The sequence below is a fragment of the Anticarsia gemmatalis genome, chromosome 17 (genome assembly GCF_050436995.1).
Source record: "Anticarsia gemmatalis isolate Benzon Research Colony breed Stoneville strain chromosome 17, ilAntGemm2 primary, whole genome shotgun sequence".
Classification (NCBI taxonomy): Eukaryota; Metazoa; Arthropoda; class Insecta; order Lepidoptera; family Erebidae; genus Anticarsia; species Anticarsia gemmatalis.
The window spans coordinates 7,013,865-7,036,774 of record NC_134761.1 but is presented as its reverse complement, the minus strand read 5'-3'; the positions used below and the strand labels follow the sequence as shown (position 1 = coordinate 7,036,774).

At 33.1% G+C, this 22,910-nt stretch overlaps 1 protein-coding gene across 1 annotated transcript in view; it reads left to right on the top strand.

The window, feature by feature from the left end:
- LOC142980145 (G-protein coupled receptor dmsr-1) overlaps positions 1 to 22,649 on the top strand; it is a 48,256-nt gene extending 25,607 nt beyond the window's left edge. The window contains exons 2-7 of the mRNA XM_076125464.1: positions 779 to 1,185; positions 1,722 to 1,880; positions 3,797 to 3,933; positions 10,392 to 10,494; positions 15,868 to 16,255; positions 17,732 to 22,649. Of these exons, the coding sequence (XP_075981579.1) occupies positions 916 to 1,185; positions 1,722 to 1,880; positions 3,797 to 3,933; positions 10,392 to 10,494; positions 15,868 to 16,255; positions 17,732 to 17,955 (1,281 nt within the window). The 5' untranslated portion in view covers positions 779 to 915 and the 3' untranslated portion in view covers positions 17,956 to 22,649. The remainder of the gene's footprint in view (positions 1 to 778; positions 1,186 to 1,721; positions 1,881 to 3,796; positions 3,934 to 10,391; positions 10,495 to 15,867; positions 16,256 to 17,731) is intronic.
- The last annotated feature ends 261 nt before the right edge of the window (positions 22,650 to 22,910 follow it).

The window sequence follows — 22,910 nt, the reverse complement described above, 5'->3', positions numbered from 1 at the left end:
ATGGCAGAGCAATGCACAAAGGGAAGACCGTTAGAATTGATATAGTGAGTGCAATTGATATGTACTGTGATATAGGTGTTATATGTTCTCTTGTTATCACAAAAGTGGTCTATGATGGGGTTTCTTGGATTTTTTGTAGAAATTGTGTGTTTCTATAAAATAAAAGTTAACAGTGTTGTGTTGAATTGTAATTAAAAAGAGTGTAAACGTTTTAATAATAAATTTTACCGATTTTAAACATTGAGTAAATATTAAATATTTCGATAAGAGGTATTTTGTAAGATATTCAAGTAGCAATAAATCTTTTAAGAAAATATCTCAACCGAGAAACCGATATTTCCGCTAAGCATTTTTATGCATACTATGATAACCAACAAAATGTACATTTTCCTTTTAAATTTATTGCGGGTTTATCTAATACAATTATACCAGTGTGTATGTTAAAAGGTTCCAATGCTTATATAATTTGCTTCTATTAACATATTTCTCGCACTGCATAAGAAGGAAAATTTTCGACATTAGTTCTTGACGTCATTACCGATAAATACCACGTGCAAAAGTATTATCAAACAGTCACTTATTTATTTACATAAAGTTTAGCAACACAGGAAAAATTGGCCAGTATTTAAATTAAGATTATTGCTGATAAAATGAAGATTACACAAGAAATAGAGCGGCTGGCTCAGATGGTCGCGACACGAGAAAACATTTTTTTAAACTAGAATATATCGGTAGATATTTTTTTATGTTTTCCTAATGGAATGTTATTTGTTTACAGTAATTGGAAAAGTAAACGATATGAGAAAACCACTATTAATTTTACGAAGAATATCATCAAACGAATCGATCTGTGACTGCAGGAATAGATATAGCGTGTGTTGCCTTAAGTGATGAACAAAGAGGTGGCCAGTCACAATGCTAGCGGACAATGACACCCACTTCGCCGGTGGATCGAATGGCTCATACAATTTCTTCTTCGAGGACCCAAGGTTCATCTCTATACTTAAACACCGAGGATCGAACTACACTACCAGTATCGGCGAAGTTATCAAAGTTCTGGAAGACTGGCGCAGCAGATATAATATATCAGTCGTAAAGGAATGCGAGAGATCGGAATATTGCATCGGAGAATTTCGAGATTTGATTCTCGCTTATAATAATATACATGGATACGTCAGTTTATTGGTAAGTTTCCGTAATATTCACCCTTTCGAAGCGTACTTGTTTGGATTTAGTCGCGCAATTTATAATAGCTCAATTTTATTTGACTACGGAATGACTGAGAATTTGAATTTCAACTATTTCTCTAGTAACATTTCTGGCCTCTTTTCGTTTGAAGACGCTAACTCTGAAATGGAATTACGTACTTTTACTTACCAGACCTCGATTGTGTCTGGATACAAATTAAATTTCTGAAACGGAATCCGATCTAATCAGTCAAATAGACGTTACAATCGAAATGTTCCGATTTGTTTATTTCTTTTCACAACTGCTCTTTATGCCTAGAGCGAATTGAAGGGTAAAGTTTATCCAATTATTACGTAAGTAGGTGTATGTAACGTACATTACACGTACGTTCGTAATACTAATTAGCAGAATTTTGGAAGTTGTTCACAAACTTTCATATAATAATTTATGAGTTTCGCTAGGAGCAATACATCAACTCGAAGTACCTAATAAACAAATAAGTTTTATGCTTATGATGTAATCTTTTCTCCTAGGTTTGTCTATTTGGTAGTTTAGCCAATGCGCTGAACGTAGCCGTTCTGACTCGTCGTGACCTTGCCGTGACCCCTATCAATCGTCTCCTCAAGTGGCTGGCAGTAGCTGACGTCTTCGTCATGCTGGAGTACGTACCCTTCGCGATCTACAGGTATTTGGTGAGTATAACTCATTAATATAGCATCTTTGCCTATTCTACTTCCTACTAATATTATAAATGCGAAAGTTTGTGAATATGTATGTATGTATGGATGTTTGTTACTCTTTGACACAAATACTACTGAATCGATTAAGATGAAATTTGGTATGTAGGTAGCTGAAAACTCAGAATAACACATAGGCTACTTTTTATCCCGGAGTTCCCGAGGCATCGGGGTTTCAACGGAAAGGGTTTCCACGCGGACGGAGTCGCGGGCTGCCTCTAGTTCAGAATAATTCTGTACATTCAAATAAGAGTGTGCTTAACATGAACTAAAACATACAAAATAAATACATGTTAGGAAAAGGCAATATGAGAGATAACATTTTTGTTTGTCTTTCATTGTTTATTCATTTTCAATTCTCCGTTCAAGCAATGTTCCTTTAGCGCTAGGATACGCCAAATATAAAAATGCCACTCAGTCACTTATTTCGGAGTTATATTAGGTATAGTGAATTAGAGATACCGTTCTGGCACTTTTATCACAAATTTTGATATCGCGAGTGTATGCCAAATCCAAATAAACAATGTCTATGTAAATATAGAAATCCCCTTGCCTCTTGGGATGAGCGCCATATGGCTCTTGTTTGTAAAACTTTGATTCAACTTTACGGTGTCGTATTGGCAGACGATATGATTTATTGCTATTTGGACTGGAAATATAAGTTTTTGATAACTTTGCTATTGAAATAACTCCTATATATATTCACTAGCTGACCCGTGCAAATTCGCTTGCGTCACATAAGAGAGAATGGGTCATATTTTTCCCCGTTTTTGTAACATTTTTCGGTGCTACTCCGCTCTTAATGGCCCTAGCGTGATGTTATATAACCTATAGTCTTTCTCGATAAATGGGCTATCTAACACTGAAAGATTTTTTTTAAAGCGGACCAGTAGGTCCTGAGATTAGCGCGTTCAAATAAACAAACAAACTCTTCAGCGTTATAATATTAGTATAGATTTTCACGAACTCCTGTAGCAAAAGTGTTCTCGTAGTTTAACTAAATATTATTCTTCAGAGTAAGTCTTGTTACAATGAGAGGTTAAAATTACTGAGTGTTTTGACGTCTCTATATAGAGCGAGCCATAACAATGGTAATGTTGACGGTAGCCGCCGCAAAAGTACGTTTAATTTCATTTCTAAATGCGGCAAGTGCTAACTGTAATGTCGAATCGAATTTTCAACTGTTCCGTATATAAACGATACTAGTAAATTTTTTTTTTTTTTTTTTTTTTTTTTTTAAAAAAAAGACAACTCCCGCACTAAGAATTGCTCTTGTGTCGCGGGGACTTTTACAAACATACAAACAACGGACACAAAGCACAACCAGACCCGAAACAATTATTTGTGGATCGCACAAATAATTGTCCCGTGTGGGAATCGAACCCACGACCTCCCGTTGCAGTGGTATCGGCGTGGCGACCTAAACCACTGCGCCACGGAGGTAGTCAAATTTGTTTTAAATGTTCCCAGAATTTAAGTCCCGTTTAAATTTTGCCAATGTAATCATTTGTGAACCTCACAATTAATTGAAAATTGCTTCGGTAATACAAATATTTGTTTGAAATTCATTTTCATTACAGTTTATTTGGAGGCGTCTTTCAGGGCGCAATCACGAACCATTTTATATTTTGATTTTGGGACACTATAGCTTTTTATATGGCCAGCTCTCACGTATAATAACGTATCCTTTAATCATTTATAAAATCACGTATTTTGATATTTCTTTTAATCAATTTGTAATATATAACGCTCAACACGACGGCTACATGATAGTACCAAAACTTCGTCTTCGTTGCGTTCTAGTCTTAGTTGATAACTTAGGAGAATATTGGTTCGTCAGTTGTAAATAGTAATTGTGTTGTGTGTTGCAGCTGTTCCCGGGGCAGGAGGAGCGTCCGTACTCGTGGGCGGTGTATATGTTGTTTCATATGCACTTCACACAGATCCTGCACACCGCATCGATACTACTCACACTATCCCTAGCTGTCTGGCGATATATTGCTATCAAGTTAGTAAATATACTTCTAAGTTTTGTTTATTGTTTGAAAATATACTTATTGTCGGAAAATGCGTGGCATTGTACATTTCAAGCGGAATTTATGTATTGATTGTATAAAAGCAGAAAAGCTTTAAGACGCCTAAAGGTCCATTGAGCTAATTTCGTAACTTTTATCGATGCTTTAAACTTTTCTACAGAACCTAATTTTAGCTAAAGAAAATTCACGTTCCCAGACTTTAGTAACACTGAAACTTACTAAACCATTTTACCGTTTAATTTCTTTTATTTATAAGACGTTTTTGAAAAAGCCAGTCCGTCTTTACAACAAGGAAAGTAGGCAGAAAATCTCAGTAAGGAAAAGTTGACGATACATTATGTATAGTACAATCTGTAGAAGCATTCACCTCTCGTACGTCGTACTTCCCACGACAACCCTTTGACGCTACACTACAATGCGCTATTATGCACTGCGAAGGGTGAGCGAGGGTTAATTGCTTAGATTATTTTATCACAATACTATAAAGACGAGTGGGTAATTAAATAAATTATAATGCGAGATTTCTATTTCAAAAAAAACTTCGCTGTGATATGTCGGATTTTTTGGAAACATATTTACGATTGACATTAAGTATAAATTAACTTGAAACTGAACTGTAGGTCACACATTTATTATTATGTAGCCACCAAAAACACGGGGGCGGTCTTTACAAATATGTCATGAAATGCATTAAAAACAATACACTAATTAATTTGCGTGATCGATCTATCTTGTTTCGACTCAGGTTAATGGTCCTCTGAAGTTATGACCAAGATAATTAGTCTGAAAATAAATTGTGAAACCTTAGATCGATTTAATTTTTCGATAGAATATGATCGGTTCTCTTATTCATTCATAATAATCAACAAAGATGGGCCAATCTTCACGGTGTAATGTGTTGTTGAAGTTCGAATACAAGATGTAATTTATTGCATAAATGTGCAGTTACTAATAGTTTGCCATTAATTTGGAATAGTAAAATTTTCCGATAGTTTGATTCAAATTTTGTTTAATTAAAAACAAGAGAAAAAAGTCGATATGGTCTGATTGATCAATCCGTGATTCAATAAAAGTTTCTTTTATTAAATGTTTTAAACAAAAAATATATAATATTTGGAAGACCCCATTGGTTTTTTTGAATAATAAATTGATGTACTCGTAGAGACTTAAAAATATATAAAACGTAATTTATTGGGAAAATTTATTTATTAAAAGAAAAACAATTCAACCCATTTTCAACATTTAACTTGTAATTTATGGAATTCCAGGTATTTAAAAGTGTTCATAAAATAAACTTTTCAGCACTCACCGGTGTATGAAAATTTCAGAATTTTTATAGTATATTTGTTCGCGAAAAAAGTTTTAAAACAATCACTCGTGTTTTGTTAACAAATGGTTCGGATTTTGGTTGTTTTGAAACTTTGTGTTATATTTATAGCCAATTTTATTATATTGAAAAGATATTGTTTTAGTTCAGTTAGAAGTAAGACTAAGTTATGACATACTAAAAGAAAAGTTCTTATGAATTGCTAAAAATAATTGATATTGACATACAACTACAGATATTTCGAAAGCAGCTATTTATACTGCACTGCGCTTACTCGTAAAACTGAACTTTACAGTAGAAGCGCTTAAAGTTGAAAAACTTGATAACTTTTGTAATGAATGTTATGTACGTACGTATATACCTTTAGTTAGCGTTAAATAAGATTTGTAACTTCATTATTTATGGATATTTTTGTGACCTTTTTTTGGCATATAAAACAACACATTTAAGTAGTTTGGCATAAAAACAATACAACCAAAATCTAGCGTAGAAGTTAGCGTAGAATAAATAAGTGCTGTCAATTCGACTGTTTTTTCCAAGCAACGAAATACATTTTTACTCTTACCTAAACGTAATTTCTTTTACCTATCTCATAAAAAGACTATTACATGTCTAAAACATAAGATGCCTGTTTATCTTTAAACATAAATAATAACGTAACTTCTATCTTAATGTTCTAAAGAATAATAAATATATGTATGAGACTTTTTATTCACCTAGTATATTGTTTGAGGTACAGTAACGAGTAAAAACATGAAAACATTAGATTTTGCATCTTATTTTTAGGCAATTTCAATTTAGTTAACATTGAATAAGAATTGGCCGAGTGGTATAAGTTGGCAACAAAAATAGTTTAACACCCCAACTAGCACACAAGCTGCTTATACAGTCGTTATACAGCCTGATAGTTGCATAAGAGTCGTTCAAATGCTGTACAATTCTCTATAAGTTGTATACTAGCTATTTAAAAAACCCTTTAACAGCTAGGCGGGACAGTAGCCGTTTAGTAGGAAACTAATGACTTATAGTGATATATGAGCATGTAATTGCATCGCTAGACAGCCTAGGGAAGTATAACTGAGTTAATGGAATCTTCTATAACACCGTTAACTGTATAAGGGGACTTTAGGAGATAAAAGAGTTTAAACGGAGTTATGCGTTGCTCTTATAGCGCTCAAGAGCGTAAATAAGCTTTTTGTAATGCCTTAGGTTCTATAACAGATTTTTTTAGGGCTAGTGTATTACTCATCTATAAAAGAGTTGCGTAGGTCTTTAATAGCGCCTTGAGCGTTATATCAGATATTTATATGGCTTCTGTACGGCAAATAGATGTATAAGGTATCATTCGAAACATTTTTACAGCCATGGGGATTACAGAATTATGTTAAGCACCTAAAGCGCTATAACCGAGTAATATACCTTTATACTAAAGCTTAAAATTATTATCATAATATATTTACATAGGTGCAGTGGTGGTTCAGTCTGTCAACTGTTTTTAAAGAATAAATAAAATAAAATAAAATAAATAAAATAAATAAAATAAATAAAATAAATAAAATAAATAAAATAAATAAAATAAATAAAATAAATAAAATAAATAAAATAAATAAAATAAATAAAATAAATAAAATAAATAAAATAAATAAAATAAATAAAATAAATAAAATAAATAAAATAAATAAAATAAATAAAATAAATAAAATAAATAAAATAAATAAAATAAATAAAATAAATAAAATAAATAATATAAATAAAATAAATAAAATAAATAAAATAAATAAAATAAATAAAATAAATAAAATAAATAAAATAAATAAAATAAATAAAATAAATAAAATAAATAAAATAAATAAAATAAATAAAATAAATAAAATAAATAAAATAAATAAAATAAATAAAATAAATAAAATAAATAAAATAAATAAAATAAATAAAATAAATAAAATAAATAAAATAAATAAAATAAATAAAATAAATAAAATAAATAAAATAAATAAAATAAATAAAATAAATAAAATAAATAAAATAAATAAAATAAATAAAATAAATAAAATAAATAAAATAAAAAAATTTCATACTATTTTAATATTCAACGACTGACCCCTAAAAGTACGAGTAAAATGCTGGTGTGCGACCAAAACAGTTATATTGAAGCACTCCTATGCCACAACTGCAAAACCTTGAGGTCTACAACAGCAAACACTAGAGCCTTTGTACAGCTTAAGGCGCTAGAGCAGATGTAACCAACTCTGAGAGCTGCTTGATCGAGACGCCATTATAGCATTTGGTAAACATATTTTTTGAGGTTATTACGATCTTTTGAAGATCATATAAATCTATAGCCTGGTAACGTTAACATAATTAAAATCATTTTTTATTACCTATAACCCTAATTAAATTATCTGTAACCCTCAAAGTCTTATTTATGTTCAAAATACAATTTCCAAATCCACATATCTATATAATTTTTGCATTTAAAACTGAATATTTTGAGGGCGCATGAAAATATTGACGATAATATACATATATATTGACAGCAAACTGGAACTCGCACTTTCATATCACGTACACAAAGAAATAAAAGCGATAGACTACTTGTTATTTTAATAATCCAATCCGTAAAAATAAAATGTCTCCTCATTTGTCACTGATGATTCATTTTAAAAAAATATATTTAGTTTACACCATAATAAACCGACCATATTACTAATTTAGAGCGTTAGCATTTATAACCGTTACACAGTAGCGCTAAAATAAGGTAAAGGTGGTATAATCGCGCTGCAAGAGCTTTTTCGAACGCTCGTGGCGCTAACCACCTCTGTACAACAGCTGGTAAGCGCCACGAAGCTGCGAAAAAGCTCTTGTAGCGCGATTATACCACCTTCATCTTATTTTAGCGCTCCTGTATTACTACTATACTACGTACTATTATAATTACTATTTACGACCACTGTAGATCCAATGTCGAGCTATAAGCTGGACAGTATGGGCCTATTTGACGCTACAAGAGATCTGTAGCCGCTTATAGAACCACTATACTTCTTACTAAGGAGCCTAAGGCGTTATAAAAATCCTTTAACCGGCCATTGTGCAGCTTGTTATAGCGCTTGTGTGCTAGTTGGGACGTTTCTTAATGGCTTGCAACAAAGTCCCAAGCCGCACTTGGCCAGCGTAATGGACTCAATGTAGGCCTCTCTCTTGCGTAGCAGGAGACTCTTGCCCAGCAGTAGGACCGTTACGGGATAAAAATCCATCAAAATCAATCAAGCTGTGTCATTTTAATTTATAAAAATGGTGTTAAAAATGTGAAAGAGTGTATATTATAATGTTTCTGACTGTTCGTCGTAACTTTAATACTAGGTATTAGTGTCGTGAAGTTTTCATGTCTGAAGCGAATATAGGTCGCTCCGAGCTTAGCACCTGCCATTGTTAATTTTTGAGAGAGGAAAATATTGTACTTACACATGTTGACTTGTTGACTACACTAGAAAGTTGCTGTTTTCGTGATATTGTATACAAGGCTCTTTGTTTTTGTGCAGTTTAAAATATGTCCGATTGCCTTTTGTATGAAAACGCTTGAGTTCACTTTCAATAAACATACTATAATATTACATTTATAGGAGAGTATAATACTAATTAATATTCGTTGTGGAATCATCGTCATTATTACTTCATGACAAAAGCTAAGTTACTCGTTTTAATTTTGACTGACAATCATTATAATCACTATAAATTATTAAGTAGGTAACATAAGGCTTAACAAGAAAGAGTTTCCAAGTGTAAAATAATTTCAAAACAGAAAATCTCAAATAAAACTATTACACTGAAAACAATCCAATACGACCAACCTCAAACTATCTCAACCAATACGCGATGTTTGCACAGGTTCATTTCACTTTCAAAGTTCGCGAACGCGAGTCAAAACTGTTTGGAATGCCCACCATACGATATTTACTCTAATAAAATTCGTTGTAAGAACTCCTACATTGAATACGAACTGTAAACTTGAACAACGAGGGTTCGAAGGGTGAACCTATCAATTCACCTTTGTCAAACTGAAGTATTCCAGGAACTTAATATTGTCGACGTCAATGACGAATTATTTCGTCACCACGTGTAGGCGCCTAAAGAACTATTTTAGCAGTTCATAGGACCAATTGTAAAGAATGGCGCTTCTGATCGATGATCGTGTGATGATGTTATACACGACGCGGCGATGTGAGTTTAATGAAAATGAAAAAAATATTTATTGCTTTATCTCACTTAAAACTAAATTACAATTTCTATGCAGCAAATCTATTTAGGCAAGACATTGCCTAGGAGACCCCACACTTCCACACATATAATATAGTTGAGTGCTTAGCTAAGAGTTTAAATATTTAGGTGATACTACCGCTTGTAGAGAAGAGCTTTGTGTATACAGGATATCAAGTTTTTAAGATCTTACGTATTTTATCAATCCCTCACCTATACTTATAAGTGTAGGTAGAGGTGTAGGAAAGAAAGCCGAATTGTGCCATTACTCACATCATTGGTAAGCCTATTGCAAAATACCTGGCACGTGACCAAACTCCTAGCTAATATTGAGTATAATACCAAAGTGGGAAGAGAAATTGGAAAACCCTGTCGCATTTTTCCGTTCCGGGAATCGAAACCGATTCCTCGTAATTTGTTTATCAGTTACCTTCATATACAAAAGATATATAAAGTTGGATTTAATGCCAAAGGTATTCTTTAACAGCGAACTTTGCGGTGATGCAGAGATAAAAAGAAGTAGTCTAATCAGCAATTCCATAAATTAAAGCACAAATTATACCTTTCAACAATTTCCCTCGGAAACCTAGCGCCTGCACCCCTTTCACACACACAGTAGACATCTTCTTAGAAAGCGTCTACTGTACCGCCAACCGGCTAGCTATCGAAAAACTGTTTAGCGCCTCTACCGGGCTCCGTAAGAACTATTTTGGCAGTACATTTTAGATGTCAAACTCTTGACACTCGACAGTACCGACTCTAGAGAATTGCGCTACTGACTTAACAACTTACTCTAAGAGTTGTTTATTGGAATACTATTGAAGTTAATATGAAGTACTTTGTCCTCAGGTACCCGACATACAGTCCAGCTCTCTGCACGGATCGACGGTGTACTATAGCAATACTACTCAGCTTCGTTCTGCCGCCTATACTGTGTATACCTTCGTACTTTGTAAGTACTTTACCAAATAATATGATAAGCATTTTCTTTGAAACAAAGCTGTAAAAAAACTGCAGAATTTATAGTTGAATTCGAAAATAGTTTCTAGTCGAAACTTTGAAAACAGGTCGTAATCGATAAAGCAAAATTGAATAGTTATTTTGACTTAGGACACGGAAATCCTTGAGTAAATTTATTCTTTACGATGATACTTTTATTAATCACAGCATTCTTCATTTAATAGTGATATCCTTTAATACAACAAGACAAGTATTCAAAGTGTAATACAACAAAAGCTTGTTTTTAGGCAGATGTCAAGAGATGGCAAGTCTTACATGGGTCAAGCCTAAGAACGGTTATACATTGTCCAGATGTAGTGTCTTAGAATGACATGAACGAAATGCGTGCACGGAATACAAAAAAATCACTTTTATAGTTTCGTACGTTTAGGATATCTATGTCTCTATTTTCAGACTGTCACAGGCTACACATTTTTTTACATGGTTCAGGGTTGGTTTTGCTTTAAAAACGTTGCTACTAGATAAAGTATCCTACGTTCCTTTTGTAACAGAGAACTCCTACTCGTACTTGATGCTGCAATCGAAAGTTTTGTAATAGAAAACTTTAGTCCAACGTTTTCCTCGAACCGGAAATCGAACCCGACACTTTACAAACCAATAACATATTCTACAGTTTGGCGTTAAGAGGCACTTGTTTATTGTTATTTAAAAACCTATTTCAACAAACATATAATGTCGCCGGTAATACATGAAGGTGTAGAGAGAGATGTATGAAAAACACCCACGTTTTACCAATAATTATTTGTATTTCTACCGTATCATATCGTATTATACAAATGAATCTGTCAAACCCGTATACTCGATGCAAGACTTCCTGATACAAATGATCTGTCACTGCCTACACGAGACAAGATGGCATGTCATTTCTGTAGTTATTTATGAAAAGATCGGGTTTCATTTCGTAGGGATGAAGGACGCATTATTACATCGTAAGTCAACAGAAACGAATGCGGTATATCTATGTACTTTAGTTTTTTTTACTATTGTTTAGAACTTAAATAATAGTGCTATCTAGGTATCGACATTTTGTGTTTTCAAATGACAACAATTGAAAAATCGCACGCTTTACGTATTTTTTTGTCCGAAGCTATACTAAATGTAGTAGGTACTTGAATTTGCATGGACCCGAAACTTTCTACTGAAAAACATTTTCATTGACATCCATGTAATTTACTGAGTTTGTTATCAGACTTTAGGTAATACAACAAACATATATTACGTGTTTCATGATATTATATGGCCCTGTACTGTATGTGGAAATTTGAATGTATAAAAGAGTTTAAAAATAAACATTCTACGAATCAATCAGTGGCGCGATTCTCTACCACTATGGAAAACTTACAAGCTATAGACAAATTTTGTGCGAAAATTTGATCAGCGCCTCCATCGGGCACCGCAGGTACTATTTTTGCAATACATTTTAAATGTTCTTATTCAAACTCTAGTCACTCGCTGCCTGTAGAGGATCGCGCAACTGTAATCAAAATAGCAGTTACAAATTTATTCGAATAACTTCCATCATTGAAATCTTATCATCATAAAATCTTAATGTTCCATAGCTTTGCTTATTGATTCTACCACTCAAATCAACTCACACAGGCGCGTTAATACCCACAAAGACATATAAAGTAGCATTAAATTTTATTGCTTATTGAATGAAAGATATCAATTGTCGTTTATTGAAAATTAAAATAATTAATGTTTATTTCAACATTTATTATAATTAATGTCTCGTCATCATAACCTTCTCTTCAGTAGTAATATTTTCTTTAGTTACAGTTTATAAAAATACTTGAGTTAACTAAGTATTGCGAAATACGCATGGGGCAATGTTCAAATTGTAATTCAAAAAGCAATAAATATCTCGATAGTGGTAGAGAATCGGCCCACAGATTTTTCAGCCAACAAAATACTCACAAAACACGAATGGGCTTTATTATACCAAAATTCAATTCAGTAGCAATAGTTATTTTAATTATACTAGAATGTCAACGAAATTAGTGAAATAGTTTTATGGTTATTAATTAAATCCTTTAATTTTGCGTTGTCAATTCATTACGGTGGTCTACGCGTTTGTAGCGGTGGCGGTTAACCATTATGAACAAGCGAAATGGGTAAACACCACCGATGCGATTTCGATTCCATTGAAACCAGCGGTTGTTGTGTAATGAAAATTATTAGTTGAAAACTTAATGGCGTAATTTGTTCATTGTAACGCTATTACAAAATCAGTTTAAGATACAACATATCTTCTCAAACGGAAACTATTATCAGATTAAGTATGTTCAGTAGCGCGATTCTCCTCCATTGTACTAACAAGTATCAAGAATTTTAAATTTAAAATTTACTGAACTATTCGTTCCTACGGCGTCCGTTAGGAGCGCTGATCACGATTTTATACAAAAATTTCGGTAGCTAGCCCGTTGTCGATAGACGACAGTAATAGGGAGTCGCACCTTAAGACAGATGCCAATTTTATTGTAAGGCGAAACCTCTTTAATACAGGTGATAAAATAAATTATTAAAAAATCCACGGTCACCATCGTAAAGGTCGATAAACTAACCATTAATTAGTTCGATGAACGCATTCTTATCGAAAGCGTAACAGCTCTCGCAATAAACACAAGTAAAACTCTCCAGAACACAACTCGCGTGACTTAATAATGATCTAATTTAAACGTAACATTAAGCTGCCTTAAATTAAATTAACACTTCCACACGTTTCTTCCACCACACGTGACCTAAGTTCGTGTAATAATTTATCTCACCGCCTACGAGAAAACCGAAAGCAAGCAATAATGTAAGTCACGTGACAGAATGAAAATGTATCAAGTAATATGCACGTAATAAGTTAAAATTAGGTGTTTCTTAATAGTGCTGAAATAACAGCTTTTGATTAAAATCGGTAGTGTTTGAAAGTGCGGTTATAAAACCACAGAATTAATATTTTCTATTGCTTTTACCTTTTTGTATCGATTGATCTCCGAAACAGTTGGTCCGATTTTGCGAGTTGTCTATCTATAGATAGCTAGTGTTTGTATCAAATATCTTAACTATTACATACATACATATCACACAGTCTCTTATTCTCGTAGGTGTAGGCAGAGGTGTATGAAATACACCCACGTATCGCCATTAATAACGATTATATTATTATCGATTTCATGTAACTGGGGACGAGCTTATTGTTATATTAAACCGAGCACGTTACCAAACATCGGGCTACTTACAGAATAATCATAATAATATAAAAGAAGAAAATACTAACAGCTTTTTGCCCAACCCAGGTTTTGAACCAAAGACCCCATGATCAGTATGCGTACTACCACAAAGACTGTCAAAACAATTGTCAGACTACTTTATAAATACAAGCCAGTAAGACCGCGCGCGTTACCTAGTGTACTTAAGTCTTTGATTAAATATAAATTACGAGTATTTCGGTAACTTCTCATTCTCAAACAATGTCAATAACACTTATCAGTTAATTAACCAGTTACTATAACAAGTCGGTTGCAGATTCATACAATGTTTCCTTGCTGAGAATCAAAGAAAATACACGTGTTTTATGTGTGGGAGTGTGAATTTAAATTAGCTGATCTGTTATTCACAGCTTGGAAATTACATTCCTTTCTGCTCGTTGGTTGGAATATTCAGTAACAATGCCGGCTTTTCTGACTAGGTTTTGTTGTTTAGTTGCAAAAACTGAAACTGAAAATGGAAAAGGTCTAATGACTATGAGAAAAATAAAAAAATATTCAGTTCTCGTCACCCATATTTTGGCATATTATTATAATATGACTATTATACGTACTTACATATGTAGGTACACGAGAAAGCAATTTTACAAGCTTATATTAAAGTCAGGTCATTCTATATATGTACTTACAATAAAAGAATCAGCGGGCCACCTAGAACTTATTTTGTCAGGTGAATTAGGAGTTCAAATGTTAATAAATATGAATTTTATTTTATTTGTTTGGTATTATGTTAACTTATTTTCATACACACAATGCAATAGTTAAGTATTAAAATTCAAACTTCAGAATCAAGCTTCAGTAGAACTGTAGATTTTAAATCTTTCGTGGGAGAAGAAACTAGGTTTTATTTATGTATCAGATATCGAAGTTGTATAAGATTGAGGTGAGCGCGTAGGTTAGACTGGGTCACTGGAAGTATTTATTTGAATAAAGCACGTGGGCCACTTGTGTAGATGTACAATGTTTCTCAACAACACCTTTGGAAAACCAATAGATATGCTTTATCACATACGATTTTTATTTATTTGATTTAGTCTGGAATGTTTTGTACGACTTCTGTGGATCATGATAATAATAGTAAAGGAAGTTAGGAAGGAACTGTAAGTTAGTTAAAAGTCTTTTCTGTTATGCATCCCAAAAATCTAAGCGCAAAAAACAATTATCAAAACTTTCCTATTTTTTCGCAATCATACTTATCAGTTTCAACTATCAACTAAAAACCAAAACATACATCTAAAATCATTTTGTATAAATACATAATTATTAATAAATCATTTTGTATTAGTACATAATATATTTTTTAAACGAAAAGTCATTTATATTATGTGTCGCAAATTGATACCCGATATTTGTCCACATCACGGCTTGACGAAGGTTTTAGCGTAAAACAATGCCATTACATGTTGGAGGTTAACCTCACGTTAAATTAATTGATTCCTCTTACGTACGTGTTCCGGGTTCGCCTGACAATACACCACTTTCATTTATATCGAGTAGCTATATTGTTGTCTTACTGGTGGTATTGAACTATCTAATTATCGTCGGGTTGTTTACTCGTCTTCTATAGATAAGCGAGTTCTTACCTTGTGTAGAACCATTTTCATGGATAAAATAGTAGACAAATGTGGGTAAATATCTTTGGATATTGAAAGTACGAATAAATGTATATATCAGTATACATTTTTTAAAGGTTAAAATTCATAGTTAGTAAAATTGGAAGACATAACTACTTAGCTAACAAGATATTATAAAAAAAGAAAAATGCTTTTTTAGAAAACATTTTCGAGGAATTGCCGTTACTCGAGAAAAAAATCTTTATTTAGCAGCCTATAATTGGATACGACACAATGTTAACAAAACAAACAACACGTTCGTTTCATGTTTCAGTAGCGAAAATACGACGATCATATTTCAAAGGAAATATAAATAGCTTTCCTATTAGCTAATAAGAACGTTTATCAAAACAAAAGAAGGTGTGTTTAATCGCGTGATAAGTGACAGACATCAAAAGACAATTCGAGCCACTAATCAAACTAATTTGTTTCCAGGTGTTCACCATACACAAAGATTTCGCGTTTGACAAAGGCGGCAATATGTTATCAAAAGTTTACTTTGTGGATTCCAACTACAACGGGAGTTTGTACCAGATAAATTTCTGGGTGCATGCCGTGCTTATTAAATTGTTGCCATGCGTTATATTGACCGTGATTAGCGCTTGGTTGATAAGAGCACTGTACAGAGCCAATAACAGGAAGAAAGCTCTCAAAGGATACAGTGCATGTCCAGCAAATACGGTTGTCAATGGCAACGGCAATGTATTTACGAGGAAGCCCACTAAACGATCGAAAGCGGAACGTCGTACCGATAGAACGACAAAAATGTTGGTCGCTGTACTTCTGCTGTTTCTTTTAACAGAGTTTCCACAAGGAATTCTAGGTAAATATAAATGCCATCAAAAACATTCTGTAAAAAACCTCAAGTCTCGCCGTAAAAAGTTGTGAGATCGATATAATACCAAGTCGATTAATCTATTTAGTCTCTACTTAAAGGACCTTCTGTCTTAAGTTATTACGTATGTTATTATCATGCCAATTTAAAAAAAAATACCTCTAAAACAAATAGACCGACCTGGCCATCGCATGATTTGATTATTAGTATGTATCACACTACACAGCACGACGAGAAGTTAATGCTCCTGAAATGTTAATGGCGAATTTGTGTTTTCTCGCGATGACCAAGTCGATCTATTTGTTTTAAAGGTTTTTTTTTTAAATTGGCATGATAATAACATACGTAATAACTTAAGACAGAAGGTCCTTTAAGTAGAGACTAAATAGATTAATCGACTTGGTATTATATCGATCTCACAACTTTTTACGGCGAGACTTGAGGTTTTTTACAGAATGTTTTTGATGGCATCTCACTTCTTTTTGTAGAGCGAACATAAGTCCAATTTGTATGGAAAGACGTTTTTTTTTTCATAATTCAACATATTTTGGGCTAAACACCCAACGCTTACCCACCCTATACCCCCTCCCGTTATGCCTCATATAGTAGGTACCTATTTACACCTATTTATTTTATTTTATTTTCTACAGTAATAATAATTCATTAACTGCAAATGTAACCTTGTGATCTAATACATTTATATGGGATTACAAAGTTATTGTTGCAGTTGGTGTATTTAGAAAACTGGACCGAAATTAGAAAATATTAAATTTTTCCTATGATTAAGACACTAAACCCTATTTGTATTCTAAATTTTAAGCTTCTAAGTCTGCTAGAAGTACCTTAGACTTTTGATGATCGGTGAGTCAGTGAGTCAGTGAATCAGTGAGTGACAAAATTCAAAATTTTAACAAGTTGTCATTCTTAAACTACTGGTTCGAATTGACTGAAATTTTAAATATAACGTGTTTATACAATGACTGATTAGTTGCTGAAAATCCAGGCTTCTTGTTTTATCCACAACGAAATTATGGGGGGGTCAAAAATAGCCCGAATTGCTTCGAGAATAGGATGTTACGGCCGTGCCGCTTTTTTTTTTGCTCGACTTGCGGGGGCACTTCCGTGCCCCCAGATATGACTAAATAAATATAATATTATGTTTTGGATACCCATGTTACCGGTTTTCTCAAGATACACTGTTTTTATAAGTTTCAAAAAGGAAAGAAAACACAATTTCATCAAAGTGAATTTCACTTCAATAAAACGGAAAAGCATTTGAGATAACAAGGCATTTATTATGTTTGCTCCGACATACTCTTCAAGCATTATACATTTGTTTACATGATGTCGAATTTCCCGTTCCGTTACTAAATATATCATCGGTGTGCGTAACGATATGAGGAAAAAATCGTCCAAGATTATTATATTTTCTTTTTCATTTTTGACATTTTGATCTTTTGACAGGACTGCTGAGTGGTGTGTTGGGCAAGTGTTTCTTCAAGCAATGTTACGACTTATTTGGAGAGCTGATGGATGCCCTGGCACTCCTCAATGGAGCCATTAACTTCGTGTTGTACTGCTCCATGTCTCGCCAGTTCAGAACGACCTTCGGCCAGATGATCAGGAACCGTTGTGCGCCGGCTCAACGAGCTAACTCACAGACTGAACTACAGACTACTTATGTGTAGAAACATAAAAGTGATTTGTGAATTAAAGTGTCAGTGTATATCAACAAGTCACAGTTTTAAGACTTGTATTAATGTTGTACGTTACATTTGTCTCAGTGAGCTAGACAAATACATGTTGGTAATGTTTCGGGAGCTGCGGCTAGATGTCAAGTGTGACCTCTACCAGTTCACGGGACAACGTAAATGTATGAAATGTCAACATTTCCAACATGTTTGACATTACTTTAAGTGTTACAGTTAATCTTGTAGAGGACTATAAGTGTAGAGGTGTTAGTTTAAGTCGTAAATCAGAATTTCTGTGTTAAACTGCCTTAGTTTACTGTGCACACTATGTTTTGATTTGCATATTACCGGTGGTCAGATGCAATTATCATTGCGCTTTCCCGGTCACTGCTATTCTGGTTTGTATTCAGTGATCACAAGCACTCACAATCGAAAGTGTCAGGTACAATAATTCATTATTTACGGCTATTCAAAAGGGTATGCAAATTTCATATCACAATAATGTTTGTAAATTCATATTTCAACGGTAAACAAGCGACAATTGCAGCAAAATGTTTGCCAAATTAATAAGCCTTACATGCTTGCACAAATGTAGAGCGTCACAAATCATGAGCTTGAATATTCTGCAAATAATTGCGTGCATTGAATTCATGAATTATTATAGTCATTATTAATGATATCAATCTTCATTCCGCCACTAAACTTGTTTATTCTAATGAACGGGTGTGAGCCAGACGTAATATAAATTCAATTCCACTCGCAAATTACAATCTAGTATCGCAAATTGGGAGTGTCACCTTACGCTATAACGAGAGACTCTTTATAGTGTTATATATCTGAGAAATGTTCTCCAACTAACCGACGCAGCACCCTTAGGCGCAGATTTTCGCCTTTAAACTGTATTGGGTTTTTATCGTTATTTTATAGACCGATTTGGCCACGGAATTATTGGCAACTCTCGGACTTTTTATATACCTTTGTACGTAAATATGTAGGGTTCGCCAAATAATGCTTAGGTTGTGTGATTTAATATTTATTACGAAAAATAAAAGTGCTGGATTTGTACCTAACTTTCAGTAAAGGTATTGAAATAGAGCGATATTCAGTAAAATGAATACATTTCGAATTCAAATTCAATAACGATGTTAGTGTCAGATTTATTGTTTAAATTGAATCATATTTTTCGTTTTCACGCGTGAGCCTTGTTTAAAAGTTCGTCGTTTCGTGTTCAGTTACCAAAAATGCCAATAATATCGAATTACTCACATGAAAAATTGAAACCAACATTTTATATTGCGCTTCCAATGCAGATATTTATTTTTATATCGGATCAGATACATCGCGGATCGGATTGACAGCTTCTCTATAATCTCATTTAAAGTACATCCCTTTGGAAGCGTAGCGAAAGCGGCTTACTGATATAACATGATAAAATATTTATTTTTTGTTAATTCGCGGCGGATGTTGAGTTGCAGCTTTTGTAATTGATGACTTGTTCAAGAAAAAACTACTTTATAGACAACCATTGCTTGCATTTCTAATGATTCAATATGTGAACGCTTCCAAGATTTTTAATAAATTCTAGAGTGCCCTCTTTTTACACAGTGTAACGAGTAGGTTCATATTATTTTTCTTATAGTTCAGGCACGAAGACGACATCTGGACTTCTGAGGGCAAAATATTTCGCGAAAATAGGGTATTCTAACAATAGCATTAGCATACCGTTGTTTGTACAATATTGTGCTTTTTGGTATCAATTGTTATGCAGATCACGGACTACACTAGTGGTTCCATTTAATAACACGGATTTAGGACAAATCTTATGACCTAAAAGGTTTAGTAAGCATATTATTTGGAAGACTGCCACTTTCATATTCATCTATACTAATATTATAAAGCTGAAGAGTTTGTTTGTTTGATTGTTTGTTTGTTTGTTTGTTTGTTTGTTTGTTTGTTTGTTTGTTTGTTTGAACGCGCTAATCTCGGGAACTACTGGTTCGATTAGAAAAATTCTTTCAATGTTAGATAGCCCATTTATCGAGAAAGGCTATAGGCTATATATCATCACGCTACGACCAATAAGAGCAGAGTACCAGTGAAAAATGTTACAAAAACGGGGAAAATTATTATTCTCTTATGTGACGCAAGCGAAGTTGCGCCGGTCATTTTTCATATAATTTTCTTCGGCAGTAAAATTGAAACTCACTCGGAGAAGAAATCGGTTTATGCTGTTTGTTTTCGGACAAAAGGATCCCTTCGTCCGCGATATTTACACGTGTCTATCGACATTCAGAAAAACGATGATAGTATTCGATTCGTAGTGCGGCCTCGACCGAGAATAGACCACTCGAGCTCTCCCCGAGGTGTCGTAAATGTCGACTACGGATTATGTCAGTCCGTCGGGCAGGATCATTCGCCCGAATACACTAGTATAATACGCTGAACACTGAGTTTTATTACCGATTAGTATTTGACGTGAGTTATTAAGATATTCTAACGGTTAACGCGTGTAAATATTTAACGTACAGACAGAAACAGAAACTACGGACTTTATTGCGAATTGATCTTCACATAACATATTTTACATAGAAGGTAACTTGTACAAACAATTGTGTGTTTGTTAGATAGTTCAGTATTGCACAGATGAAAACTCTGATACCGCGCTCTTGTTTGTGTTACCTCTATAGTTTTATTGTTGTAAAAACATTAAGAAGTACGTTCTATTATTCTAGATGGTATTAATTCTGGTTTAACAGAAAATAATTTGAATATCCAATATTCTATAATAACATAACAATATGACGCTACAAAAATAAGGGCTATTTTTGTAGGGATTATGATAAAATTCGAGCAATTCTGAGAAAAGTTTATCCTAATAACAAAACGCGTGGGAAACCTACAGGAAACCTTTGCGGTTTCCGTTCCATTGTTGTCAAAATCTCAAATATAAAGTAAAATTAGACGCGAGTGGAATGTTATGGTGTAGGGCCACCCTACGCATTGTGGCTGTAATTGGACAGCAATCGGGTTTCACTTTGGGGATCGTAGACAAGGGACTCTCGCAACAGACGAAAATACATAGTATTTTAGAAAATTGTATGAAATTCTTTCCTATATTATTGTTATATACATTTTCTATCTTTGTTTTATTTTCAAAGGCAAACATAATTATTAATCTTCTTAATTCTTTTTGCCATTTAAATTCACTGTCACAAAACAAACAGTGATTTAAGAATCATGTTTGGCGATATACCTATTCCTTCCTGTATTATATTTTTCCATGTTATTAAGAGATTTTGCTTGCATCAGCATCAATAATTAGAATGTCTTTAAAGCTTTGCAAAACTAAGTGCAAAAAGCGCATTGGAATAGAAAATCACAACTGCCATTGACGTTTAAATCATGATAGGTTGTTGTGCTAGAGAATGCTCGTCATCAAAATATCACGAGTCAGATAAAATAAATCTTTACGATACTCCGAGAATACCTTTATAGCGATCAGCATCAATGTATGGCACAGTGATCCGTTTCATATTAAACGTAAATCTTGTGATTTTATCCAACAGGTTTTTACTAGTTAGTGAGGATAAACGATTTTCGCTTTATTTTTCCAAGCGCTTTATCACATGTTGTTACCGTTTAATTCAAGAATTACATTGTGAACTTCAACAGTTTTATCGGAAATGCAATATAAATAAGTGTTTTAACTGTAACAATTTCCGTTAAATAATAGGACGTTTTTCACGAAATAGTAACTATATTGGTACTATCAGGAACAGTTAAAAGTTTGTTACAAACACCTGTTTTAATGGAGGCAAAAGTTGTGACGTAATTGGATTTGTTTCGCCAATATTCGAATTGTGAAACAATGTCGGATTATGTAGGCACTACCTACCTACAGTTATATATCTACAATACTGAGGGAACAGTTCCCGACCAAGATGAATGATCCTGATACCGGGAATTCGTGTACATAAACTATTATGGTAATCTAGCTAAGAATATTAATCGTGCGATTCGAACCTCGTCGTCAATGTCATTATAGTTCCAATTTTCATCACTAGATGTCGTTTGGAGTAGCAAATTTGAATAATTTTAAATTGGGAGGGAGACCGTAACGTTTTATTGTAAAATCCTTTCTTGAGCATAAAATATGAATGATAAATATATGGCAGTTATTTTTCATGTTTTCATTAATCATGACAACATCACGTTAACATATTTGTGCTTATACTGTATCAAAATAATACGAGTAAGTCAGTAAATTTTTGGGCGTAAACTGTAGGTAAAACAATTTTTATAATGTGTAAATGCCAAAGTACGTTTTTATTATAATCATCATGTTACTGTACTGATAGATTAATTTTATATTTAGAAAGATGTTATTTGGTAAACAAAAAGTCAGTTAAAATATTGCTATTTTGATCTTTATGAAATAAAGAGAATCACGATTTTAAAAGAATTTTAAAATATTTTAAGTCTAATATCGTAATGTAAGGACATATTTTAATTAAGATTATAGCCGTATAAATGTTTCATGTAAATATAGTAAATGTAAAAAATATGTATAATTTTCTTCGAATACCTAAATATAAAAGTTAAATAATATTGTTCGTTAAATGTTTGTTTTATATAATATGAAATATTGATAATAAAAAATGCTTATTATGAGAATTAAAATCAACGAACGAAGTACCTATTTAATTTGTTTACTTTTCCTTGTCTTATTCTATTTTTGATAAATGTTTATTCTACAGTATTTTCTCTACAAAGTGAAGCTTTATGTCTTCTGTTTGAAAGTAAAAATAACTCTTATATTATTGACTATTGGGTACCTACTTACTACTTACTTACTTACTACTATACACGTGTGCATAAAATGTTCCTTTTGATTGCGGTAGATTTTAATATTGCTGAACATAAGTTGGTGAGGGCTCTTGCCATAAGCCCGA